The sequence below is a fragment of the Rhinolophus ferrumequinum genome, chromosome 16, assembly GCF_004115265.2.
Source record: "Rhinolophus ferrumequinum isolate MPI-CBG mRhiFer1 chromosome 16, mRhiFer1_v1.p, whole genome shotgun sequence".
Classification (NCBI taxonomy): Eukaryota; Metazoa; Chordata; class Mammalia; order Chiroptera; family Rhinolophidae; genus Rhinolophus; species Rhinolophus ferrumequinum.
In genome coordinates this window covers 55737779-55765212 of record NC_046299.1, presented here as the reverse complement: position 1 = coordinate 55765212, position 27434 = coordinate 55737779, and the positions used below count along the sequence as shown (strand labels likewise).

Here is a 27434-nt window from a genome sequence, read left to right as displayed (position 1 = left end):
ACCAAGGGCATCTTTCTGGCTAAGCAGCAGGCTGGAGGGTTTGGGGGCAAAGCTGGCCCTTTAACCAAGGGTATGCCCTAACCTGGGGTGCAATGAGGAGAGGCCCAGGAGAGCTGGCAGCGTGCCTTTGTCCAGTTTCCCCTGCCTGGGAAAGCACAGCTTACTCCCTGTCCTGTCAGATCCTACAGGGTCCTCCCTGGACCTCCTCGTTCAGGGAGCACCCCACAATCCCTGCATCTGACCCTCCATGGATATTCCCCTTAAGAGCTCCTAGCCTCACACAAATCACATCACGTCACTCACCTGCTTAAGACACTTTTAAAGGCTCCGCGTTGCCCTTCAAATATCTAAGCTCTTCTCATTTGCTCTGCAGGCCCTGTCTTAGCTGGTGTCTGCTTCCCACTTCAGCCTCATCTCCTATCCCTCTCCCATTCCTGTGCTCTGTTCCTTGAACAAATCAAGTCTCAGGGCCTTTGCACTAGCAGTTCCCTCTGCTTAGAGGATCCTTTCCTCTCCTCCTCCCTTAGCTGACTCTACCATTAGGGACTCAGCTGGAGGTTCCCGCCTTGGGAGACTTTCCTTGACCACCACCCTGCCCCCTCTCAACGGGTGTAAGTAAGGACATACACCCTTGAGAGGGGGCACGGTGTTTGCTGCCAGCCTTCCCACTGGAAAGTAAGCTGCTTGAGAGCGGTCCATTGTGCTCAACTGTATTCCCTGTGGTGCCCAGCACAGGGCCTGGCCCACTTCAGGGACTTAATGAATGTTTGTTGAATGAATAAATGAACGACAAGGCCAGGGCAGAGCCAGTTCCTGGTCATCATCTCATGCCCATCTGCCCATCCAGCCTGGCTAGGGCCATTGTCTGATGCAGCCATGTGTTGTGTGAGATCCCTACCTCCTCCTTCACTTCTGGATGCCTGCAGCTGGGGTGGGAGTGAGGGGGCCTCTGGTAACATCTGTCCCTGCCCACAGGGCTTAGCCTGAACCAGGATCCCCACAAAGAGGATTAAGGGAGCTGGGGAGGGAGCGCCCAGTGGGCTGAAGGATGAGGAGGGCTGGGCAATGCAGGTGGCTGCCTGATTTGGCCCAGTGGCCCCAATGGGGGCCAGATGGTGTCGGCTTTGGACAAATAGAGAAGCCTGGGAGGGTCTTGGCTCTATCCCTGCCTGGCATCCCTAATGGCCAGGAGCATCCTTTCTGGAGGCAGATGGGTCTCGGCTCGAATCCCAGGTCTACTTCTCACGGGCTGTGTAACCTTGGGACGTCAGTCACAAGTCTCAGTTTCCTTCTCTATAAAGTGGGGAAGATGCAGGCGCAGCTGCACAGAGAGGATTCAGTGAGAAGGCATGTCCAGTGGGCCAGGCTCAGTGTCAGGCACAGAAGACGTGCTTGGTAATGCTGGCCCACATTGTTGTTGCCATTCCTTTCACTTCAGGCCAGGACCATCCCGGGCCGTCCGCCTCCCTCCTGCCGGCAGCTGTACAGGAAACACCGTGCCCGTGGACTTTATCCGTTGTACCCGCCTGGCCAGGCATCCATCCTGGCCCCTTCTACGCAAGCCTTGGGGAAGCCAGGCTCCCTAGCAATCTGTTTACCCACATTCCCTTCAAAACTGACTCAGGGCCCTCTGAGCAGCTGCCCTCGCTGGAGGCTGAGGTGTTCTCACACTTATGAATACAGGTCATGTGGCTGGAGACCCTCACAAGCCTCACGCTCCTTCCGTGTGGCTGTCAGCGGCCAAGCTTCTGCCTGGCAAATCATGCCACCAGCTCTGGCCTTGGCCTCTGCCACGCGTGTATCCTACAGCCTCACCAAACTGAGTTAATTTCAGTTCTCTGGGCTCTGGTGTACAGTTCGGCCATTGCATGTGCCGTTCCATGTGCCTAGAATCTAGAATGCTCTTGCTATCCTCAGCTGCTTGTGCGGAGGGATCAGATGTCTAAAGGTGTGTAAGTGGCTCCTTCTGTCAGTTTTCCACGACCGGCCTAGCCTTCCAGGCAGACACTGCTCCCTTTCTTTGTGCTATTTCTACCTTGTCCACGATTTTCTCAGCCATCTCTTTCCACATTTGTCTCTCCTACTAAAGAGGAAATCGGGCTTGGCAAAGTCTTATTCATTGTTGGTCTCGCAAAACTTAGCAGAGGGGATTGTACATGATAAGTAAGGGATCAATCTGTGTTTATTTGGATAGATGGATACATGTAATAGGAGCTCAGAAAATGCTTATGTGAACGGATGAGTCGGTGGATGACCACAAAAAGAGCTGTTTTCCTAAGTGAATGAATGAAATGAATGAACAACAGATGTTTACCTGAGTGAATGAATGAATGACTGGGTAGATGGCTGCAAACCCTTCAAGAGTCTCTCTGCTGTGCTTATGATGGAACATTTACTCCCATCAGACCTGGAACTCCCCCAAAGTAGGCCCTGTCTTTCTCACCAAGTGGGGAACCCAAGTCATCCACGTAATCCTCTGTCTCCCCATCAGACCGTGGTGCCTATGTCAGGGGTGTGCGCAGACGGGCCACGCCCTCCAGCACCGAAGCCTTCTTCTCTCTGGTCCCCCATCGTCTGCAGCCTCCCCTACACCTGACTGGGCGTGCCAGACCCTAGCCATCCTCTCTGGGAGCACGCAGGTGGAGCGTGTGGACTCACCGTCAAACAGCCCATCAGGCTCTGCTCGAAGGGCCGCTGGAAGGCTCTCGGGTCTCCACACCAGTCCAGCAGCTCTGTGGCGGCATTGTGGAAGTTGGCTGGGTTCTGTAAGTGCTGTGGGAGAGGGAAAGGAAGAAGCATAAGGCCCCAAGAACGAGGTCAGCACGGGCAGCAGTGGGCAGTGGGGCCAGGAGTGGGGCAGACCCCAGGCCTCCCCAGGAGGAGACCTGCAGAAAGGGACGGGCTGATTAACGAGCTGCCTCCAATTCCCACCCCCCGCCCCTTCCCTTTGCATCTCTGCCCCAGGCCGGATCCCTGGCAGGATGGGGATCAGCAGCCCCATTGTAAAGATAGGAAAACCAAGGTCTAGAGGAAGGCAATGACAGCAGATAGTAGTGTTTTCTGGATGCTGCCAATGGGGGAGGTGAACCTGCAGGATTCAGGAGGGTGGCATCTGGCTACAATACGTGGAGGCGGCTCTCCCTGAGCCAGGACAGGCTGGCCCTGGAGGTTTCTTCTTAATGACGCCCCGCCCCCACCTTCACATACACACCAGCTCTGGCTTCAGAGCAAACTCTGCTACAGCCAAACAGGGTGGGAGCAGGGCGGTCAGAGATAGGCGTCCAGGCCACACCCAGCTGGGAAGGTGGACTAAAGCACACTGTGGTCAGGTTATTGTCACACCGTGGTGTAGCGACCCGATTTCCTAGTTTGGCTCGGCTCGGGGGCTGCTGGCATTGTTGGGAGAGGTCCCGGCCTGAGCTCAGGCCCTTCCCAGTCTGGGGGTCTGAGTCAGCAGAGACTGATGCCAAGGTCTCTAGATCCTCCTTCAAACCCCAGCCACAGGGCTGATGGGGTAGGGTGGGGCGGATTCCAGGGCCACACCTCACTTCGTTAACACTTATCCATGACGTCCCAGGCCATGCTGAGCGAGGCACTGAGCCCAGGGTCACAGAGCAGGTTAGGACAAAGCTGGGATTTCAGTGCTGGGTGTGACGGCTTGTGGGTCCTCTAGTGGGACATATACAGGGTGACCACGAGGGCCGGAGTGTAAGCAGCTACCAAGGGAAAGATGGTACCTTTTGAGGTGCCCGTGGCCTCGGTGCTGGCAGAGACAGGGCACAGTAGCTGCCCCCGGGGACTGCAGCATCCCTACCTGCAGCGTGAGTTGGCCTCAGAGCCAAGGCAGGAAGGGGTCTTAGGAACTGCCAGGTCCCAGAACTGGGGAGGGAGCAGGAAGCGCTGTGCTTGCCCCTGTGGGGCAAGGGCCTGGGGGGTCACACTCTGGCTTCACCGCCTAACCAGCTGCTGACCTAAGGCAGTCTTCACTTCTCCAAACCTCATCCGTAAAATGCGGATGGGAGGTCACAGGCTAGGGGTAGGACTGTTTGTTTCTTTTGCTTAGGGTTACATGACTGTTGTCACAATGTGGTTTGTACAAGGCAAGACTTAAAACTGGATGGAAGAAAGGGGAACAAATTAGAATATCATCCTTTCCTGGGAGAATAAGGAGAGGGAGAGATGAAGGAAAGAAAGAGAACAAGTGGGCAGCAACACAGCCCTCTGCCACGGGGTCGTGGTGAGGATTAAACAAGGTGAGGCTTATACGTCCCCGGGGCAAAGCACCTGGTGCGTGGGGTGCTCCCACGTGGGGCTGCCCTTGGCCCCGACTGTCTCCCAGAGGCTCCCCTGGAAGCACAGCTGCACTCAGCAGCCCGGCAGCTCACAGCCCTGACTCTGCGCTGTTTCTGCAAAGACAGAGCTCCTGCACTTGATGTGCAGAAGACAGGAGGAACTTCCACATATAGAAACACGCCCTTTGAGAGGGCAGCAGTGGGTTCTCACCTCTGCCCCGTGCCCTCTTTCTAAAACGGGCCCCCTCCGAGGCCTCACAGCACCTGGGCTCCATGTGGGAAGCCAAGCAAACCAGCTAATTCCCTGCCCAGCAGCCTGCCTCTGCTAACCGAGTTATTCCGTTTGTTTACACGATGTCACACCCAATTAGGAGGCTCATCAGCCAGCACAGGCTGCTCTCAGAGCTGCCCACCCACCACCCCTCCACCCTTGGCACCACCCTCCCTCGGGGCTCGGGGCCCAAGTGGCCTCTGAGGCCAGGCTCAGTGGCCCAGCTTTGTCCTGGCCTCTGAGCGCTCAGCTTTCCATATGGGGCCAGCCCACCTCTGAGCTTCTCCACCCTCACCCCGGCCAGCTCAAGTGACTGTCAGCTTGGGTTCTGGGGGGTCACCTGTGGGCGCAACTCACTGGTAGAATGTCCGGCACCCCATTCAGGGGCTGTTGCTCAATGACTCTGTGGCCTTGGCCCGTCCCCTGCCCCTCTCGGTGCCTTTGTAGTGCACAGAGTGATGTAGTGAAATGAGCAGGACGGACCTGGAGCAAATCCCATCTCAGCCCTGAGCCACACAGCCCTGGGTAAGCTCTTGAGCCTCAGATCCCTCATCTGTAAAATGGGGTGATGACAGCTTGCAGGGCTGCTGAAAGGTGTGGAAACAGTAGACTTAATGACATTCCCATTACAGAGGACACGTCAGGTAAACGCTGTTATTGCTTTGTATGCTGCGACCTCTGCACTGTTTCTTGTTTCTCCTACGAGCTTCCTGAGTATAGAAATAGCTCCCTGTTCACCTTTGGAACCCTAAATGGCACAAGGCCAGGCCCACGCAGAAATGGTCAGTGAGCAGTTAACTGGCCAAAGGATGGTTCAAGATGGCCACTTCAGAACAGGTCCCCAGTGGCACATGGAGAGGCCAGGACTGGGTGGGTGAGCTTGGCTAGCCTTTGATGGTCTGGGGATGGGAGCACAGATTTGACTCAGAGGCAGACGCTTCCCTGGCTGCGGCTGTGACTGGATACTAATATCCTGTCCCCTACCAGAAAGCCTGGCCATCTCCACAATTCCTCAGGAGATCTGGGCTACATCCACTGGCCACTGAGTCTGTTGGGACAGGAGTAGGGGACGCCAACGAATGCCCAGACCAGGGATTAGCTACCCAGACCAAGTGATGAATGCACCTTCCTGTCAATCCATCTATGAATCAAATGATCCATCCATCCAGCCAGTCATCCTTCCATCCAACCACAACTGAATCAGTTCATAACCATCCATCCCCTTGCCTACCCACCCATTCATCCATTCGCTACTTTATCCATCACTCATCTATCCATTCATTTACCTACCTATCTACCTATCCATCCAGAACTTATCCAACCACCCGCTCATCCCTTCCTTCACCCATTTATCCATCCATCATCTACATCCAACCACCCCCCTCCTAACTGCCCATCCATATGTCCATCTGTCCACCATTGATTCATTCCCTGAGTTATCCATCAGTCCACGCCCGCCTCCTTCCCCGCAGCACACTTGGGCCTCACCCTGGTCTGGGTACTACACTAGCCTCTGCTGACTTAGAGATGAACACGGTGCATCTTCTGCCCCTAAAGAACACAGGCTGATGAAAGGCCTGATACATGCCCTGTGGGGCCTATAGCTCAAGCGAGAAAGAGCAGGATTGGGGAAGTAGCTGGGTGCCCAGGAAACACTGGGGCTCAGAGATGGGGGTATAGATGCTCAGGAGGGCATCTGGGGTTTAGCGAGGCGGCTGTGCGGGAATTAGCTGAGTTGCACAGCTTTGCACCTAGAGCCCAGATGTGCCTGTGACCTCTGAGTGGGGTGCATCGTAGAGAGAGGGCACTGGTTCTCGGGGTAGCCAAGGATGAGACAGCGGAAAGGCGGCTGAGTCAGAGGCGTGGAGTGAAGACAGGCAGCAGGGTGCTGGGGGTGGCAAGTATAGCACGGGCGAGAACCAGGGTGGGTGGTGCGGGAGGGAAGCCCATGCTGCAGAAGTGCGTTGGGGACAAAAGTTGAGAGCTGGAGGCTGTGAGGCCCCACAGCCCCACCAGTCAGAGGTAGGAATAGCCGACACATCCATCACCCTCGGAGCATGCAGACCTGCTCGCCTTTCTCTTCTAATTAGGATACAAGATGTCTGAGAATCAACAGTCTTCAGCCAGCCGTGGTCATTCTCGGGCAGCTGGGGAGCAGACGGACGTCAGTGCCAAGCTGTGTCTGACCAGAAGTGTAGGACTGGGCTTGGAGGATGCAGGGGGCTCTGGATGGCCTGGGGGTGGGGGGCATATGGACAGCCTGCTCACTCTCACAAATGCACCTCAGTCTGGCCCAAACGGAGAGCTCTAAATATGTGTGCAGGCACATGGTGCGCGGGGCAGGCTGGGGGAGAGCAGCTGAGGTGATCCGTGGCCTTCCAGCGGCTTCACACTCACTGGTTGGCATGCATCACCATGCCCATTTCACAGACAAAGTGAGATAAAGTGGCAGCTGAATCAAGGTCAAGTAGCTACTGAGGGCTGCGCTCAGGTTCACGACTAGTAAATCTGAGCTCAGTGTGACATGCTTCGAGAGGGCAGGGCTCCTGGAGTAAAGGGCACCCTGATTCCTGGTGATGCAGAGCCAGGCGTGGGGAGAGGGGTCAAGTTGTGAGCGGGTCTCAAGAGCAGCTGTGCGCCTGGCACACAGTGGCTCATGCACAGGGGGCTTGACTATATTGTTGTGGGAGGGGGAGGCCACTGACAGCAGATCCCTCATGAGCGGGAGAAACTGGGTCAAAGGCAGAGCCGGGAGAAAGCCCTGCAGAGGAGGAGGAGGGAAGGCGGGGAGGAGGGTGCGCACGTCTGGTTTCTATTCTGTGACCGTGAACAGAGGCGTAATTGGCGTTTGGGAGAGCTGTTCGGGCTGAGTTCAATCTGTAACAAGTCTTCTTCAATTTCCTCTCCTCAGACTGCGCACAGGCTTCCGAGATTGCTCTGCTTGATGCTAATGAGAGCACACACATCCCTCATTCCTGGGGACTGGCCTCAGCTCCACTGGGCCCTGGCCCTCGGGGAGGGCAAGCCGTGTGGGGTGGCGCTGTGGGCTGCGGTCCTGCAGCCAGGGGCCCATGCTGGTTACCTGAGCTTCCTGCTAAACCTGCCTAAGCCAGGGCCTCGCCCCAGCACGCCTCTCCCTGTCGCTGAGACACTGAAGACAATAGCCCTGCTTCCATTAGCTGATCCTGCCCCCTCCACGTGCCAGGACCGGGCTATGTGCTTCACGCTTCACCCATAATATCCTCACACTATCCCACGAGGTTGGTCTCACGGGCCCATTTGACAGGTGGGGAAATTGAGACTCAGAGAAACAAAGGGACAGAGTACTGTGGGGACATGGAAGAGTGAGGATTTGGGCCCAGGTCTGTTTGATGTCAAAGCCCACACTCCTTCCACCATATCTGTTCCTTCCTGGAGTAAAATAATATCTGGAGTCTGTCCATTGCCACGGCCACCGCCACGAAGGGCTGCAGGGGGCCTGAGCCCAGAGGGTCGGTGGGCACATCCCTCCTGACCACCACTCGGGGGCACCCGCCTGTTCAGGTTTAACCAAGCTTCTTAAAGTGGGGGCCTCTGAGCCCCCTGTGAGCGTTCTCCCCCCACTGTGAGCGTTCCCCCCTCTGAACAATCCAGATGGGTTGCTGGCAGACAGCCTGTTGAGCTTGGTGTGAGCGTCAGCTGGAGGGGGAACTCGCTACTCTCTGGAGGAGGCTACCAGCACCAGTGGGGCTGGGCTGTGTGACTTCAGGTGACTCCCTTTCCTTCTCTGTGCCTTGGTTTCTTTTTCTGTAACATGATCTAATTACCCAGAACATTTTCTTTTCTGTTTATTTACAGAGAATCCCTGGAGCAGAGGGGCGGGAGCTTAGGTGTGGGAAGGAGATTAGGTACTTTACTGCGTCTGCACAATAGGCCAGCGTGCACAGCAGAGCTCAGAGAGAGCATGACACTGGCCCAAAGTCACACAGCTGGGACAGGGCAGAGCTGATATTTGGATCCAGATGTGTGTGATCCCAGTGTTAGGATGGTTCATGCCAGCAATGTTCTCCTGAGGGGGGTGGTCAGGGAACCCCGGGCAGAAGGCTCGTGCCCATCAGGACCTCCACCTGGGCCCCAGGTGCCCAGCTACAGCACAGGCCACTGCCCTGTCCCCGCCAGCGGCCGGGCAGGGGAAGGGGACTGCGCCACACGCCCACCTGCTTGATGCACTGCAGCCGGTCATTCGTCTGCTGGATGTGCCTGTCCATAGAATTCATCCTGGCCGTTCCGCTGGGCTCTACCCGAGAGCCATGAACGTTGTCCAGCCTGTGAGGAGAGAGGAGAGGGGGTCTCACTGGGGTTGTGCCGGGCCTGCCAGCCTCACAGCCACCCTCCAACCCCAACCCCAACGTGCTGGCCCCAGTGGCTCCTGGCAGGTTCCAGGGACCTTTGCAAGCCATGGCGGTCTCCGCCTCAGGCAGCCCTGTGCTGGAGGGGTGGCCCCAGCTACTCAGCCAGCCCTTCCCCACGCGTGGCTGGGGAGTCCCACTGGGCGTGAGGGCAGGAGGTGCTCCGGGCTGTTCTCTGTGGTGGCGAATGTGATGGCGAGTGTGTCCACCACGGGACGTTGAACTGCACACTCAGATACAAGAATTTCTACATGTGTGCGTGCGTGTGTGTGTGTGTGCACGCGCGTGCGTGCGTGTGCATGTGGGGGATCTTCCCATGTGATGACCTTTCCTGCACGCACGGCGTAAGAACAGCAATCCTGTGACGGTGCCTCCTCAAATCCCCAGACTTTAGAGTTTCTTCACACTTCACAAACCACTCACAATGCAAGTTTTCCCTTTTGCCTTCGTGGGAAAAGAGGGAAGCAATTAGCAACACCCCCGTTTTCCAGATAAGGAAACTGAGGCCCAGTGAGCAGAAGGGAGTTACTCAGGGCGGCACAGGGAGCCAGTATCAGGACCCAACCAGGAACCGGGCTCTGCCTGCCAGGCCACGGCTCAGTGGTCTGGGTACGTGGAGGTCCTGGGCACCAGGCTCACTCTTCCTGAATGGGCGGGGGGCCGGGGAGTATTAATGTGACTGCCACTTCCTCCCAGGGAGTGAAGTGAAGTGGAGGAAGTTGCCTCCGCTCCAGAAAGACCCTGGAGACTCCAGGCCTCCCCAGGGAGGCCATGACGATAAAGGCAGGGACGGAGACAGAGACAGAGGAGAGTGTGCTTAGCTCCAGTGCACCAGGCCCTCGGGCCAAGCAGAAGTCTGTCCCGTTGCTGGCTGGTTTGCCGTCCCATGACCCAATGGGCCTTTCGGGCTGCAGACACGTGGGTCAGACACAGGGTGCTAAACAGGCTTATGGCCTCTGGCTTTCTCTGCTATCTGGAGACACTGCCCCCTGGAAGGGCCCTCATCTCTGGCCATATCACCCCAGGCCCCATTTACTGGGTACTTTCTGTGTGCTGGGCCCCTGAATTCTCTTCTTTATGCCTTCTCACTCTGTAAGACTAGAATGATCTCTTTTACAAGCGGGGAAACTAAGGTCCGGAGAGCTGTCAAGTCCACACGGCGAGAAGGAGCTAGAACTGTGTCCTTATGCCCATCGCCTTCCAGGGCCTAGAGCGCCCCCAGCACAAGCACCCTCTCCCAGGGAACCGACAGCCTGAGGAAGAAAGCCCCGGTCCTCCGCAAGGAGTCCTTTACCGGCAGCTCCTTTAGAGCACTTTGTGCTAGAAAAGGCAACTCATTGGTGTGGTTCAACAATGAGACCGTCCACAAGGGTATCCATTGAAGTGCTGGCCTGTCCCCGGTCCCCAGGCGCCCTTCCTGGGATAACCAGTCATCGGTCTCCTTCTGTCGGGCTCATCTCAGAGAAGCAAATATCTATGTGTACTCTCCTGTGCCACCCCTTAAAACACACACACACACACACACACACACACATACACACCACAAAACGAGAGCATTGTATACACACTATCTAAATCTTGCTTTTTCCCCTCTTAATAATATCTCCAAGTTTATTCCACATAAGGACATAAAGAGCCTTTTCATTTTTTAATGGCTACACAGTATTCCAAGGTACGGATGAATCATTTATTCAGCTAACATTTGAATGTCTTCCCCCACGGGGCGCTGTTCTAAGGCCTGGGGCCTGTTCTGAGACACGATCCTTGCGCTCAGGGGGCTACACTCCAGCCTGAGTAATGACGCCTGAAGCTGTCTCCAAATTTCATTACTGCAAACAGTGTTGCAGGATCGCCTTTTACATTGGCCAGATCATCCAGGTGTGAATTAATCTAGAGAACATACTCTTAGAAGTGGAGTTACTGGTCACTTGGGCATTTGTACTTTTAATAAGCGTTTTCCAGGTTCACTTTATCTGGGAGCTCTCCAAGCAACCAAAGGTAGACATGGGGGTAGTGCCCCATGTGAATTTCTTCCATCCTCGCCTTGCCAACCATCCTTCCATTCACCCCACCTACCACAGATTTACAGTCCCAGATATCCAACTTCTCCATTCATCATTTATCCATCTAAATGCCTGTCCGTCCATCCATCTCCCCACCCATGCGTCTGTCCACACATCTTAAGTCTCCACTTGCCCATCCACGCGTGCTTCTAACTCAACCAGTAAATACTTCTCAATGTCTACACTGTGCCAATCCTATGCTAGATTTATGGGCACGTGAGGATTGAAATGAAATGATTTTCTTAGGTTCAAAGGACGAACTCGTGGTCTAAGCTTGTATTCACTCCAGGTCACCTTGCAGGCGACTATTTGTTCCTCCTGTAAGTCAGGTATGGGTCCAGGTACTGCGCACAGATAGACACTGTTACCATCTCCCTACTTTACAGATGAGGAAACTGAGGGTCAGAGGTTAGAGTAGCAGCTGGCTTTCCCGTTACAGTCTACACTTTTGCACAGGTACTAGGGAGGCGCCAAGGGTCCCTCCCGGAGGCTGCTGTGGTATTTTAGGCGTGTGCATTGGGGGAGAAGGAAGTGATGACGATGTTACCCCCCTTGCTACATCCAGAGGTCCCCCAAGCAGGGGCTGAGTTTACCTGCACAGAGCCTCAGCCAGCACAAAGCATGGTGGGGTTAGCAGGAACATGGGACAGCGGAGGTGGGAGCAAGCCAGTGCCACCTTCAGTGAGGCTACCTTGGTGTCTGATGTCAGACCCATCTGATCCAAAGGGACCCTGGTGGTCTCCCACGCACCACAGCCCCCACCCTGGGCATGGGTAAACAGTGGCTGCCAGAGTCCCAATTACAGAGCACAGTTTGCACAGCCAGCCGATGGGACCCATTACGCAAAGGCCTGGGTCAGCTCGGGAGGAGCCTGCGAAGGACAAAGAAACCCCAGGCCTATGCAGGCCTCAATCCCCTGTCCTCAGGCTGTAGCCAACTAGGACAAAGGGCCTGTGGTGGCCCAAATGGCCAGGAGGGGGCACTGTCGACAAACCTAAGTGCCTAGAGGGTTAGAAACCAGCACAGGAGAGATTTGGGACTCTCCGGGGGCCCTCCTTCAATGCAGCGAGAATGAGTGCTCCCAACCAGAGAGGCATTGAGAAAGCTTCTCTGGCTTTCTAGGCCTTTGTTTCTCCATTTGTAGAGGAGGATGGTAAGGAGTGGGGATTGGACAGTCTCACGAGGCACTTTGCCCAGGATGGGCACAGCGTTTTGTCTATGGGTAGTGACCTAGTGGGGCCTTGACAAAATATTTACTGAATGACTGATAGATCAGTTCTGGAGCCTGGGGGTGCTCAGCCCACCCAGGGACGCCCCTAGCAGGCACTAGTTGTCCAGATCCATCCAGGCCCCAGAGGCAGGGGGTTGGGGGGTGGGCAAGGGTCTCACTTTGGGAAGCAAACAGAAAAAGGGGGAGGGGACAGAATTGTCTGCGTTCAGGTCAGACTCCATGCTGCTCACGGCAATCCTGTCTGGAAGCCATAGTTGGCTTCCAGATTCAAAGATTCGCAGAGTATCAATATTCAGAGGTGCTTTGAGGCCTTGCACCAACCTGACAATTCAGCTGGGTTTTTTTTGGGGAAGCCCGAGGCCCACAGCAGTTTATGCAAGGCCACACAGCACGTCTAGGCTGGGTCCAGGTCCCACAGGGCTCTTCTCCCAGGCTAGCGCTCCATGTTGTAGGAACCAAGAAATGAATAGCTGGGTCTGGGACACCTGTGAGACCCAGAGGGTGGGTGGCGGCTAGCAGGAGAGATGTCACAGATCACAACTGTGTGTCGTGTGTGTCTTAATCTATAATAAAAGGACAAATGTCTGGCTGATCAAGGAGGCACTCACAGGTGAGGTGACATTTTTAAACTGCTGAGATCAATGGACAATTGGGGTCTTTACATCAGGAATATATGGGGCTGGCAGCTCCAGCTCCTGCACAAGAGGGTTCAGGGCCTGGAAAGACAAGAGTCCCAGGCATGGAGAGAGGAGGGTGAGCTGAAGGAGGCATGACAGAGGTAGCTCACTGAGGGGCGGTCTGGGATCTTCCATTTGCTCTGCACCTGCTATATGCAGGCACCAGCTCAGGTCTTGTGCATTGCTAATTTACTTAGTCCTAAAAGTCTCAGGTGGTGGTGTGACTTGCCCAGGGTCACACAGAGGGGAAGGTGTTGGGCTGAGATTCAAACTTTCTGCCTTTTTGTTAATATGTTGTTCTTTCCACTCTACCAAGACTGGAGGTCAGAGCCTCCTGAAAGTCCCCACCCCAGGTTGTGAGTGGGCCCAGAGCTGTCGCCCTGATTCCACCCAAACTGCCCAAATCCATTTACTTGTTTCCAAGGCCATCCCTGTGCCACTGGGCTCCCCGCATGCTGGCCGGTACGGCGAAGTGCAGAGCGTGCAGTGGCCAGCAGAGGTCGCCCTCCACCGTGGGAGCATTGCTTGGCCACTGCTGCCTCCCTCCTGGGAGACTGGATTCCTATGAGCCTTTACAAGTCTATAAATCCTCCGTGGCTGCAGCTCCAGTGCCCACCTCGGCTCTCCCTCCCAGCTGGAGATCACTGGGTGCACCCATGGCCCCAGCCCTTCCAGCCCCGTCTGCCTCTTGGCTGAAAGGGTCAAGCTCCCCACCCTCTTTGTTCTGAGCAGACTCGACCTTGTAGGAGGTGCAAAGGTAGTCAGCTTGGGGAGCCTGGAGGGGACCCTGCTCTGCCATCCTCCTACAGGCCTCAGTTTGCCCATCTGTAAAATGAAGGCTAGCCATCCTCTGGCAGGCTTTCAAACTCCAACATCTTACGATTTCTGTGTCAGGAGCTCCAGCTGTTTGGAAAAGTCCATCTCGACAAGTGTAGAATACTTGGCTTTCAGACTGCAAAGCAAGCCTGTCCCAAGGCAGGCCTAGGAAACTCCTGAATAGCCGCTGTTGCAGGGGAACCTAAGACGGCAAATAATGCCCCTTTCTCAGATACATACTTGTCTTTGCATCTTATGCTCACTTGGCTTAACTGCACGTATGTAAGTTTCTGACTGATGGTGACATCTGGGTTAGCCAGTCTTCCCAACTCCTAGCTGAGTTCTTGAAGGGCCAATCCTCCAGGTCACGCTTCTCCACACCTAGCATAGCACTGGCCAAGGTCACCTGAGCTCTGCCTAAGACGCGTTCCAGAAAAGTGAGCTGCGATTACACACACAGGGCTGCTCAGAGAATGCTGAGAGCTGAAAGAGCACGTGGGGACCACCTGGACCTGTGCCCTCACAGGGCAGGATCAAAGGAAGGGGCTGAAAGAGGGTTAGGACACAGAGGGAGACAAGGGCCGTGTGGGACTGGAACCCATCTGGCTATTGGGCGCTGGGTTGCCTCGGGGTCCCCCGGAAGCATGTCTCCTGGTCTGAAAGGTGGGAGGAGGCACGTGGCCCTTGGGCAGGCTCCTCTCTGGACATGGGGAGCAGAGTGCTCTTAGCTGCCTCATGGACATGTTTATGGATGGAGCCCTGGAGGTAGCTGGCTAGGGTGGCAGGCCCACGTCAGCTGTACTATAACCAGTGTGTTTTATTTTTCACTTTTGAAGCCAAACAAGGTAACCAGTCCACAAAACACATAAGCACTTGGGGCAGAGGTTTTGCTTACGTGTGTGCACATTCACACACATATGTCCCTCTTTGCATGCTCAAGACTAGGTACGTGCACACACTCAAGTGCTGGCACAGATGCACTTGAGCACACACATCTCGTGACAGCTTGCACAGGCAAGTGGCAGGGTCCTCAGGGGAGCTGTGTGAGCAGTGGTGTGCAGAAATGATTCAATCACCATGCACATCTGCAGCACAGGTCCCCCGGGGCGAGCGGTGCTGGCAGTGGGGGTGGAGGGCCTGTTCCCACAGCCTGCAGAGCAGAGGCTGCGTTCTAAGACATCACCAGGGCCAGCGAACTTGGGACCTGCCCACTGCTCTTCCTGGTGGGAGATCCTGGGGGCTCAGGGGAAACTTATCCCGGACTGCCCCTTTACCAGCTCTCAGACTGTCGGACGGGCAGCTGTCACAAGCCCCAGGGTCAGCAGTGACCTGCCAACTCTGAACATGACAGTGTCAGTCCGGGTCCTCCTTGGCCTGGCCTCCACCTTCCACCCCTTCCCGCGATACCCTGTGTCTTCCACGTGGGCTTGCTCTGTCTCCTGGACTGTGCTCTGAAGAGCATATCTCCATGTCTCTGCCTCTGCCCCTCAACCCAAAATGCCTGGCCCCTTTATTCATCAAAGGCCTGGTTCAACTGTCACCCTCTTTGTTGGTTTCCCCAGGCAGAGCCACTCACTTCTATTCCTACGTCCCCAGTGTCTCTGTCACATACCCCATCTTGACAGTAGTAGACAGTGGTATATCTTTGCATCCATCACCCCCATCAGCTGGGATGTCATCCGGCTATGGATTCCCAAAGCCTAGACCAGTCCCCAGTCCCCAGCAGGTCCTCAGCAATACTCATTAGATGGATGGACGGATGGGTGGATAGACTGCCATCATGACTGAGAGTGGTAAGAGCTGAAAACCCCATGACCCAGCCCTAATCAGAGTGTCCTGGGACTGGGAGAGACTCCAGGGTTCCCAAAGAGGGATGCATGTACCAGTGGAACCAATGCGTGTACCATGTTCCACCAGTGGAACAAGAATGATGTCAGGTGGACCATGGGCAAATATTTTACGTATCCACAGTGAAGTATTTGGACTAGAACAGTGATCACTGCTGAGCTTGTGGACATCATTATTTAGGATAAGGTTAAATTAGGGGGCGATGGCAGATGTAAGTAGGTTAAAGAATCATTTTAAACTTAGTATAAATGGGATGAAAGTGACTGAGGTTAGGGAAGCACTGACATAGTCCAACGTCCTCCTTTGTCTTCAAGGTGAAGGAGCAGAGGCTCAGAGAGGTGCAGGAGCTTCTGATGGTCACACAGCGTATGACTCTTCCACTCCCAATCCTAGGTAACCTGCACCAGGCACATTGCCTGGAGTCAGAGGAAAAGATGGGTGTAGTGAAACAAAGACAGGCAGAAGACAGTGACTTTATACCCTATCCCAGGGAAGTCAGGGAGATGAGAACGGGAGGGGGAGGCCCGTTAGCCCCGTGGTTAGAGCACGATGCTCATAACACCAGGGTTGCCGGTTCGATCCCCTCATGGGCCAGTGTGAGCTTCGCCCTCCACAACGAGATTGAAGCAACTACTTGACTTGGAGCTGATGAGTCCTAGAAAAACACTTTAAATAAAAGTTAAAAAAAAAAAAAGCAGCAGCTTTGGGCAGTTGCCTAGAACCCGCTGCCTCCCACTCGGCCAGGCAGCTAGAACAGGCCCTTGGGCCAGCTTGAGGCCTTGAGAAAGGTGTGGGCCCTGGGTAGGGAATGGGCCCTGAGAGTCAGGTATTGCCGGCTGTTTGAGTTTGTAAGAGGCCGCTTCATCTCTCTGAATCTGTGTCCTCACCTGTCAAACAGGAAGGGGTCTCCCCTCATTGCTCTACTGGGCTGAAGAGCTGACTACGTGAAGTCACTTAGGGGACAGTGTTCTGAAAAGGGAAATTCTGATTTGGACAACAGCTCTTCCATTTCCAGTTCTTCTCTCCTCAACTCAGGCAGTGCCCCATGCCAAGACTTGACAAGGCTCCACAGCTCCTGGCCAGAGGTCCAGGAGCGCCTGGTAGGGTGGACCCACTTCTCTCCTGACCCAGTCTCCCAGCACCCACCCTCACCTACAGGGACATCCATGGTCAACGGTGGTCAGTGGGCAACATAATGGACCCTTGGTGTTTCAGAGCGGGGGCTTCCTGAGGACCGGCCCCACACTGCCATGTCGGACAGCCTGCTCTGGGACACGAAAGTTAATCCAGAGGGAGGACAATTTACTTGGGAGAACATGTGTTGATGTTGCCCTGACAAAGGTGCCAGTCTACTGGCCCGTCTCACACCAGGCTGGGAACCGCAGCTGTGTTCAGGTGTCCCTCATCCCTTGGGGGCATGTGATGCCTTAGCAGGCACAGGCCATGCCCTTGAGGCCAAACCCTCCTGCCACCCTCTGGTGGCACTCCAAATCTCTGACCTCAGAGTGAACTTCCTCTGGCAGCTTCTCTACCCAAAAGGTGAAGGAGGGCCAGATTTAGCCCTGGACAAGGTCACCAGATTCAGCCCTGGATAGTCACTCTCCAAGGCTGTGACCCTGCTTTTTGTTTCCTCAGAGTGGAAAGAGAAACTAAACAACTATGGAACCTATATGTGCCAGCCACTAGGTTCTTGCTTTATATCACCTCACAGTAAGCCTCAGAATTCTGCCGTGATGTTCCAGTTACTGTTACCATACTACAGATAAAGAAACTGAGGCTCAGAGAGGTCCAATGTCTTGCTCAAGGTCACACTACTGAGAAGTGGCAGTGCCAGGACTTGAACTCAGGTCTGAGGATGTTTTCCTACATCACGCTCTCCACAGGAAAGTGACAGACCTTCTTCAAGTAGTCACTTTCTTCCCTGGCTCCAACTGCCCTGCCCGTGAACAAAGTGATTGTCACCAAGTGGAGTGTTGAGGATGGTGCAGAGACAGGGAGTCACAGTCCTGCCTGATGCTGGTGGGTGCTGGGCCTGGGCCACAGCCTTCCTCAGGACAGCCGTGCTCATGCAGTGGCCCTGGCCTGGCTTTGTCTACGGTTCCAAAGGCTCACTGCCCACCTGCCATTGACGTGGGGAAGAGGGAGGGTGGGAACAGTTCCCTGAGGGCCCTTGGAGGACATGGGGTGGGATGAGGCTGGAGATGGAGCCAGGTGCCCCAACTACCAGCTGGTGCCCTGTAGAAAGTTGCAAATACCCTGCAGGTATTCTTAGTGCTCTGGCTCTAGGGACAAAGAGGTGTTCCCCACTGCCTCCTCCTTACCCCCAGCTCTTCAAGGCTCCAAATCCACCCACCTGGCATTTAGTAGGAGGTCCAGACAGGTGCAGGACCAATGACATGTCCCAGCGAGAGCCTCACAGAGCTAGATGAGCCCTTAAGGACCAAGAGCTTAGATACCGCCCCAATCTCCCGCACCCATGGCAGGCATGGCTAATCAGTCACCGCACTCTTTCCTGAGTCTGGACGTGCCTAGCCCATCTTCCACACACCCTTCTGCCCAGCCATGCTTAACTACCTGGTATGGACACATGAGAAGAAACCTCTGGGCAGCCCATCTTTGCAAAGAGAGTAAACAGAGGCCCAGAGAGGAGAGGGCTTAGCCTGAGTCACCAGCCAGTCAAGGCATGAGTAGAGTTCCGCATGAAGATGTCTCGATTCCTGACTGTGCTCTTTCCCCTAAACTGAGAGTCAGAGCCAGGCTCCTCTTGAGAGCCCACATATGGCCCGCTCTGGTGAGCCAGCCACACTTCAACAACCTTATATCGCAGCCTCACAGCAGCTTGCAGACAAGTACTAGCCCATTTTGCAGATGAGAAAACTGAGGCTCACAGTGGATGGGCACTTTTTACCTAGTCACAAAGGGAAGTAAGGCTGACCTAGGACAGCAGCTTTTCCTCCCAAGCCTGAGCTTTTTATTTTTACTAACTGTATATGCCTTCTCCTTTAGTTAAATGCTATGAATTCTCAGATTTTGTTTTTAATTTCTCAAAAATCAAAAATTAGGGAAACAAAAACATCATAAAGCAGACATTTATTTATTTGAGATAAAAGTGGAAGATGAAAAAAAAACAGTCCTCATAGCTTAGATCTGGAGGGGATCTGGGGATCTGCTCAGGCCTGTTTACGGATGAGAAAACTGAGGCCTGCGGCAGAAGTGGGAGTGGAGGGGGACCAGAGCCCATACCCAGCCTACCCTTGAACTTCTCGTCTCTCTCGGCCCCTAACTGCATCCAGGCACCCCCTGCAGATGCCTGCCCAGGCCAGGCCTGTGGCCATAGACAGCTCAGATATGCAGAGTCTGCCTTGTGGAGTTCCCAGCAGCCTGGAGGTAGGGGTGGGGTAGGACAGGGTGACTGTGACAGTCTGTGCCAAGCCTGAAGAGAGCAGGGGCTCTGCTCCCACTGGGTAACCCCTGTGGTTTCCCCTGAAAAAGCCTTACAAGGTCCCCATGGTTCTATGTGGAAATTTTCACCATCCCAGCTAGATTGAGGCTGGCACACTGACACCACAAATTCCCCCTCGCCTCTCCAGAAAGCCCCATGTGGGGTGTGTCTGTGTGTAGGGGGTGGGAGGTGGGGTGGGGGTGGGGCAGTGAGTCAGCTGGATCTGGTGGCTATCACCGTGCCTGTCATCTGGTCTGCACTCAGGGAGTCTGGCTGTGAGGCTACCCCTCCCACCTACCGCCCCAGGCTGGGAGTGGGGGTCTCATCCCTGGAACCCTCCAAGGACAAGCTGTGCACCCCAGAGGCAACCTGAAAACACACTTCCTGATGTCTTCTGAGACAAAACTTCACACTAAGTGCTCCAAAGCTGCGTGCTGACTTGATGCTCTAACTATGCAAGGCATCCTACAGTTTACAAAGCTCTGGTGTTATAACCTCGTTTGACCCTTTATTTTACATGGGTAGTATGGCTTAGCAGTTAAGGACACCAGGCTGCCTGAGTTCAAATCCTGACTCTGCCACTTGCTAGTTTCTGTAAGCTGGGACAAAATGCTGCCCTCTGCGTGCCTCAAGCTCCCCTTCTGTAAACTGGAAGCAATAAAAATAGTGCCTCCTTCCCGGGCTGCTGTGCTCGTTGAGTGAGGTAGTGAGTAGAAAGCACTCGTTGGCTCTATACAGGGCCCAGGTGGGCCTTATCATCTCCATCACAGGCAGGAGGAAACTGGGCAGAGGAGCGGGTACTCGCTGAGGGGAGGGGAGGGAAGTTAAAAGCCACCATCCTAGACACTGAGCTTCAACCTTTTTCTGTTTTTTTTTTAAACCCCACTTTTAAAACTTTTTAAAAAACATTGCAACATCTTATGTTGTTGCAGAAGCTCCATTTATGCAACAATGAAAGGGGCTGTATTCTGGACGGAGGGGCGGGAGTGAGGCTGCCCGTTCCACTATTTTTCATATGGGCATCTCTGGGAACCACCTCATGGGCTCTATGCTGGGCCTCAGAGGACATGGGTGGCTGCAGCAGGGACGCCATACCCACTGGCCAGAATGCCGGGTTGAGGAGCTGGAGGGATTTGTCCTGCTGGCAAAGGCCAGTCATGGAAAGTTCCAGAAGGAAGGAGGGATAGGGTTGGAGCTTCAGGATATGTGAGGCTGAGCACTGCTCCCTCCAGGTCAGCGACCTGGATGCCCAGTGATGTCTGTCCAGGTGGGCAGTGTCGCTTTTGGAGGCCGGGAGACCAGAGAGGAACACCTGCCTCTTCTGGGCAAAAGGAGGGTGGTGGCCGGGACACCCCACACGAGGCTGCTTGAGGTCAGATCTTCCTTGAATAAAGGATTCTCTGGTCAGATCAGTTGCGGGAAAGCTGTAGATTCTTCCCTCCTCCCAGAGATTACTGAAGCACCATCGCCTGTGAAGGGACTTAAAAGAATTTGGCTTTTCCCAAACTTACTGGATCCCAAAACACTTTTTTCACTAAACACATTTTAAAATCCCATAGAACTAGTTTTCCCAGGAACTCACTTTGAGAAATTCAGACCTACAGGGAATGGCAAAAGAGTGGAGAGGCTGGACAGCAGGGAGAGGACGCAGAGGAAGACGAGCAGGCTGGCAGGCTGGGAGAGGGGTGCCTATCAGGGTGGGAGGCCAGAAACTGAAGCGTCTGCAGGAAGAGAAGCCACAGAGCACCCTTACCAACACCTCAAACCCCTCCCCCACAGGACTGGGGCCCTGGATTCTGAATTCAACATCATGGCCAGCTTCATGAAGCCACCGCCACCTACATACACCTAACCAACCAGGACCCCTTCGGCTCCGTGCCCACAGCAAGGCTGACCCAAGGCCACTTCCTGGAAGGGCAAAGGCCAGAGCTGGAAAGTCCCACGAGCTGCCTGAAGCACAGACTAGGTTGGCTGGGCAGACTGGCCCCTTCTCTGCCCCATCCAAGCCATGAACCCTAAAGGCAGGGCTGCCACAGCCACAGGACCCTCGGGCACAGGCCAAAGGGGCCCAGATGGTCAGAGTTCTCTCGCTAAAGCCATGGTGGTGTGTAGTTCTCGGATTTCTCCATTCATAATTTGAATAACAATGAGAACAATACAGGTGTCATTAAGAATCTACTGTGTGTCAAGCAGCACCTTTGGCAGTTCAAATGAATTATCTTTATAACAATATAGCCGAAGGTCAGGTGATTAGCACCAGCTACAAATGGGAAAACTAACACTGAAATGATTAAGGAACCTGCCCAAGATCAGAAAATGACAAAGCTGGGATTCAAACACACGTCTGTCAAACTTCAAAACCCAGCATCCATCCCCAAACCAAGCTCCCTCTGCACCATCCTGGGGTTGGGGGCTGGGAAACCTGTGCCACAGACAGCTGGGCCCCAGGCCGTCCTGAAGGAGGCACTTCAGCTCAGCTGTCGCCAGGCCTGCTCTATGCCAGTCTGCACCGGCTGTGCACAGCCAAGTAGGACACGTGGATGAGAGGTGTCCATCCTTAGACGGTTCCTGGCCTGGGGGGGTCCTAAGCATGCTAGCCCACGTGCAAGTGCTGTGGACACACAATTGGACTTCTGGGCCCATCTTCTCAGCCCCTGAAGGATGGGGCTGGCTGAGATGTGACATAGGTCTCCCTGCACCCCCTAAATCTGTGAGGATGGCAGAGGGCACTGGGCTTTCTGTGAGCATTCACTGTACCAGGCCCTTTCACACACGTTATCTCATCTAATTCTCACACAGATCCAGGGAAGTGGGCATCACTGCTCAGACTTTACATGAAAAAACTGAGGCCCAGAGAGGTTATGTAACCTGCCTAAGGTCACACCGTAGGGCAGTGGGGTTGCTTGGATTGAAACTCAGGTCTGAGTCATTTCAAAGGTCCACCCAGCCTGATGCAGGCCTAGGGAACAGGGGAAGGACTCCTGCCAGGCCCAGGTCACTGTCTAATCTTGGCACTCAGCCCCTCGACTCTCTGGCCTTGGTGAAATGGGCGCTGCGGTGAGATGATTCCTAAGGCATTTTCTAGCTTTAATGCTCTGGTACGAGGATAGAGGAAGAAAGGGTTAAACACAAAGAGTAAGATGGCATCCCTGACTTCCAGAAGCCTAAAATCCAGGTGTAGGCCAACAAGTGGCACTAACCTACCTGCTGGCAGTGCCCACCATGGGGGCTAGGGCAGGGCTGGGGGCATCCCCACAGGGTTTCTGGAGGAGGGGGTCTGGAAGCGCCAGGCCCTGAGGCCCAGGAGGTCTGGCCCTCAGCAGGGGCTGTGTGGCTAGGCAGCGGGCCAGGAAGTGGGAGTGGGCTGGGCTGGGGCAGGGAAGGCCCATCTTATTTTGGAAATAAAACCACATGCCCCGTGTCCCTTTGCCCAGGCCTGGTCAGTCAGCCTGGCAGGGTGGCACCGGGGTCTTTCTTAAGGGAGAAGGTATTGAAATGAAGGAAGACGCTCACAATTCATCTGCTTTTTAATTAACTTGCCCTGCTGCCTTAAGTGATTCCCTGCTTACACTCCTTCTTTTGAAAATTCCAAAGTGCTATTTCTGACCTGTGATTTACTATTACCATACGTCTCCATAAGCAGTGTTTTAGCTTAAGTGGCAGTTGCATATTAATTACAAAGTTAATTATGTGCTGTGTAATCATGCTGTAATTCATTAGTTTACTCTACACTCTAAGAGCCTCATGCTAATAGCAAGATCTGACAGGGTTTCAGGAATCTCCAAGAAATTTCCACGGAAAATCCAGAACGCAGCTAAAAAGGACTTGAGACCCCATCAAAATACTTCCTGGGGACCCATTTGATTGACCTGAGTGAGGGTCTCTGTGCCCCCTCGATCCATGCTGCCCGGGGCTCTAACAAGTACTCGGCCTGAAGCGCAAGCTGCCTGCAAATCCTCATCTGCTGAGGATGGTGGAAAACCCAGCTGGGTCTTGTTTTTTCCCCCACGGAAGTGCAAGGACAGGAACAGAATTTGTTTAAAATTACTTACGGAACAGAGAGTCAGTTCTAGGTGAAAAATTAACTGCTCAGATCACCAAAACAAAGTGGCTCTGGGAACACTGAGCGTGGGGCAGACCTGGGAGGAGCCTGAGAGGATGCAGGTCTGAGGCAGTGGTTCAGATGGGGGACCCAGGCATAAGATGGGGGACCCAGGCATAAGATGGGGGACCCAGGCATAAGACGGGGAACCCAGGCATAAGATGGGGGACCCAGGCACAAGACGGGGAACCCAGGCAGAAGATGGGGGACTCAGGCACAAGATGGGGGACCCAGGCATAAGATGGGGGACCCAGGCATAAGATGGGGGAGGGGCATGTCTGGGATTTGGATCAAGGTTTCTTTACATCCTTTTCGTTCTCTACTGTGTCCCCCAAAGCATCCAGGCACTGAAAGTGCATACCGGCCGTGTTTCTCCCTCCTTTCTTTCCTGTTTTGTCTCCTAACCGTGAGGTCATTGGGACCTGGCTATGTATCCTGACTTCACTCACTCCTCAGACAATCTCAAAACACCACTGAGGCCCAGCTGCCTGGTCTGTGAAACGGGGTGAAAGCTCCCTGCCTCCTTGCACAGGATCAGAAGATGGACGGGAAAGAAATTCAGACCCTGTCCACACCTTGACTGCTCAGGGGATTCTTTTCTAGAACCATCTCTTCCCAGGCCCTGGGCCCATGCTCCTCCAATGGCATTTAAAAGTCAATGCGAGTTAAAGGCAGGCCTGCTGCCATCACCCTCCTCTCTCTCTGCAAATCTGCAGATCAAATTTCAAGCCCTTGTTGCCCTGAGGGGACACAAAGGCTGTGACCTACCCCGGACATAGCGATCTGGTGGCTGAGACCCTCTGCTTTCCAAATATAAATCTGCTTGTTTTATTTCTGCTGACAGCTGAACGAAAAAAAAAAATGTGGAAGTCCTTCCCCTTCTGGCTCCAGTCAACAGGAGGAGAGAAGGACTTAGAGCCCCAGCTGGCATAGGAGGAAGATAAATAAGAAAAAAACAAAACATGTCCTTGTGCTACAGTGGAATGTTTAAAAAAGAGGTGAAAAGCACAAGGTCAGGGGCAGATTTCATTTGCTGTAATTTCAGCAGGCTCAGGGAGGAGGCAGGATGATGCAGATTTGACAGTGTCAGGGGGGATCACTTTGGGAGGGAATTCATTTTTTTGGAGGGGGTGTCTTAACAGCCACAGTGCTGTGGTTTCCTTTCTGGGGGACACACTGGTTTCCCTGGCAACAAAAAGGTCCAGACTCCAAAGTTCTGCCCCGAGACCAAGGCCTGGCCTGGGATGCTCCCCAAAATTACCCACCCCAGGGCTTCAGCATCCTGGTCACAGGGGCAGTGAGCTGGGTGGGAGGGGTGGGAGAGGTGCAAAAATGTCGGCTCTGCAAAAATGTGGGTACTGGGTCCCGTCTCTCCTCCCGCCCCTTCCCCCACCCGTCCCACACTTGTGCAAGCAGCTACTTATCCCCAGATCACCGCTTTCCAGGGCTCTATGGTTGAACAGGTAAAAATACCAGAAACAGCTTGGAAGCAAGCCTGCGTTTGACAGCACCTGAGGACCCTGAGGGAACAGGCAAGGCTCTGGGGTGGGCGGCTGACGGACCAGCAGGGCCCAGTGTCATGTCCAGCATGCTTCAGCCTCGTGTGGTTGGCACAGGGGAACTGTATCAGAAAGAGCAGGTCTGAGTTTCTGAAGTCATCTCCCTCCATCCAGGCTCGCTCCTATAGCTCCAGTGGCACCTCGTGGAGTTCAGAGCCCATCTTCCCGGAGAGAAGTATTTAACCATCTGGCCTGGGAAGATGCCTTTCGTGCATCAGGTGTGGGAGGGAGTGGGAGGAAGCAGAGGGGGCCAGTGATGGCATTTGCAGAGCACTTATCGGGCCGCCGGGCACTGTGCTAAGCGCTCCCCATACATTATTTCATTTAACTCGCTCTTCAGTTGCCCGCTGAAGCAGGCGCAATTATCCCTTGCTGGAGGAAAATGAGGGGTTAAGTGACCTGCCCAAGGCCACCCAGTAAGTGAGTGGCAGAACTGTGAGTCACACCTGCCAGTTTCAGAGCCCTGTTCTCAGGAGAAGGGTAGAAGGAGTGACAGAGGCAGGAAGAGGAGAGCAGGTCTGGCAAGCGGTTTACTCCCCGGGTGGCAAAAGGTTCCCGGAATTCTCCCGTCCACAGAGGCCCCCCGCCCCTCCCCACATCTAAACATTCCCCAGGAAGACAGGCCTCTGGAGCAGAGCCACCTGCCACCTGGAGGCTCCCAACTGGAGGCCCCAGTCCCTCGAGGCAGATGGAACACTGGCTGACGTGTCCTGAGGGCCCGATAGTGCAGCCTTTATAAGCTTTATTTACCTCCTTCAAAGCCCAGAACAGCCCTACAAAGTAGGTAGTAATAGTCCATTTTATAGGTGAACAACATGAGGCTCAGTAGCACGTCCAAGTTCACACAGCTGGCAGGAGGTAGAGCTACGTTTCAAGCCCTGGTCTGATGCCAAATCCAGGTATAGTCTTAACTAATGACGTGGCGATGGTGATGATGATGAAGATAGCCAAATTTTCCTGAGCTCTTACTAGGTGCCTGTACTGTTTCAAGCCCTCTATGCATATTATTCTCTCAACCATCCTCTGAAGTACATGCTATAATTAGCTCCATTTCACAGATGGGGAAACTGAGGCACAGAACTCTGGAAGCAACATGGCCAAGGGCACACAGCTAGTAAGCTGTAGGGCCAAGGTTTGGACCCAGTCATTCAAGCACCTGAGCTCATTCTTATAACCTGTATAATGAGCTGTTTCTCTAATCACTGGGACATCCTGCCTCCCAGCCTTGAGTCCTTGATTCCAGATGGTTCTGGGATCGCGTAAGACCAGGCAGCAGTTGGGTTCCCAGGTTTTTCCCTTCTTACAGCTTAGGAAGAGCCCTGGAGAGCTTCTTCTCCCTCCCTGGGGAGCATGAGGCGGCCTTGGACTGCATTTCGTGTGTGCGTGTGAGCGTGAGTGTGTGCACGCCTCAGGCCTGCATCCAGAGTGTGCATGCAGCTGATTTATAACCCTCAGAGAAAACAGAATTGCAAATCTCATCCACAAATCTTCCCTATCGAGGTACTTGTGACATGCAGACATGCCGTGAATTCCCAAGAATAGGCAGACTTTCCCCAGCCTTGGCTCCCCTCCTCTCCTGGCTCCTGGACTAGACCCTGGGGACCAGCCACCCGTGGGTGGGCTCTGAGGTCTTTCTGGCGGCCAGCAGTGAGGCCCGCTCAGCCATGGGAATGGCCACCACCTAGGGAGGCCTGGTCCTGCTCATCAGAAACGCTGGCTCCGGAGTGGCCTGGTCCTGGGGGCGCCCCATGAGGCACAGGTTACCTGAACCTCCCCAGTGGGTCCCCCACATTGTCAGCCCTCACGCTCTGGTCCTCACTGCTCATCTGCTGGGGAGCAGAGCCCGTTGGCACCTCCAGAACTGAGGAGGACAGTGGCACACATGTATTGAACACGTATGGTGCATCTCATCTATATTCAGTGTTTTAGTTCGTCTCGTGTGATCAGCACATCCACCCTCAGAAGCAGGGCTCAGAAAGGTTACGTGGCTTGGGTCCCAGATCCGAACATGGACATCCTAATTCCAGAGCCTGAGCGGGGAATCATTCCACCATGTTTTCTCAAATCCTCAAACCCCATTAAGGGTCCTCCGGCCCTGTCTCTGACACACACACTAACTCCATTTCCGCCAGATGGGACAACGGGAGGGCCCGGGTTTGGGTCTGGTTGAGGCCATCTCATCAGTGGTCAACACCAACCCAATTCCCACAGCTGTGAACCTGGAAGATGTTTCTGGCTTCTGCAGACCCAGAACCAGTGCTTCCACACTCCTAGTGGCTCACACTATCCCCACCAAACCCAGCCCTGGGGGGCACAGTGATGGCAGAGCAGAAAAGGGACGCACGCTGTCTCCCGACTACTTCACCTCCCAGAACCTTCCCTAGCTGCCAGTGTGGTGGCTGCAGCACACCCCAACCCCCTGCTGCCCCAACCCTCAGGTGGGAGGCTGGGTGAGGGCAGAGCGAGGAGGCTGAGACACGGAGGCCCCAGCGTTGGCGCTGCCCTGACCTGCTGTGTGACCCAGGCCAGTCCACGGCCCTTTCTGACTTTTGTCTTTTCCATCTGGAAAATAGATTGGACTCGCCTGCAGGGTTATTGGGAGGATTCAATTAAATGAGCACCAGAGATCCCTTGACCCTTTTGAGAGGTATGCACATACAACACATGTGCACACGTACACATACACGCACACACTGAGCTGGGGTGACGTCGGGTTACAGGAATCCCCATAGTGGCCCCACAAAC

At 54.4% G+C, this 27434-nt stretch overlaps 1 protein-coding gene across 4 annotated transcripts in view; it reads right to left on the bottom strand.

The window, feature by feature from the left end:
• Nucleotides 1–27434, bottom strand: part of ZMIZ1 (zinc finger MIZ-type containing 1) — a 231216-nt gene that overhangs the window by 98592 nt on the left and 105190 nt on the right. For all 4 annotated transcript variants that reach the window (XM_033129777.1, XM_033129776.1, XM_033129780.1 and 1 more), the window contains 2 exons: nucleotides 8760–8868; nucleotides 2659–2772 (listed from right to left, as the gene is read on the bottom strand). In XM_033129777.1, coding sequence (XP_032985668.1) covers nucleotides 2659–2772; nucleotides 8760–8819 — 174 coding nt within the window. In that variant the 5' untranslated portion in view covers nucleotides 8820–8868. The remainder of the gene's footprint in view (nucleotides 1–2658; nucleotides 2773–8759; nucleotides 8869–27434) is intronic.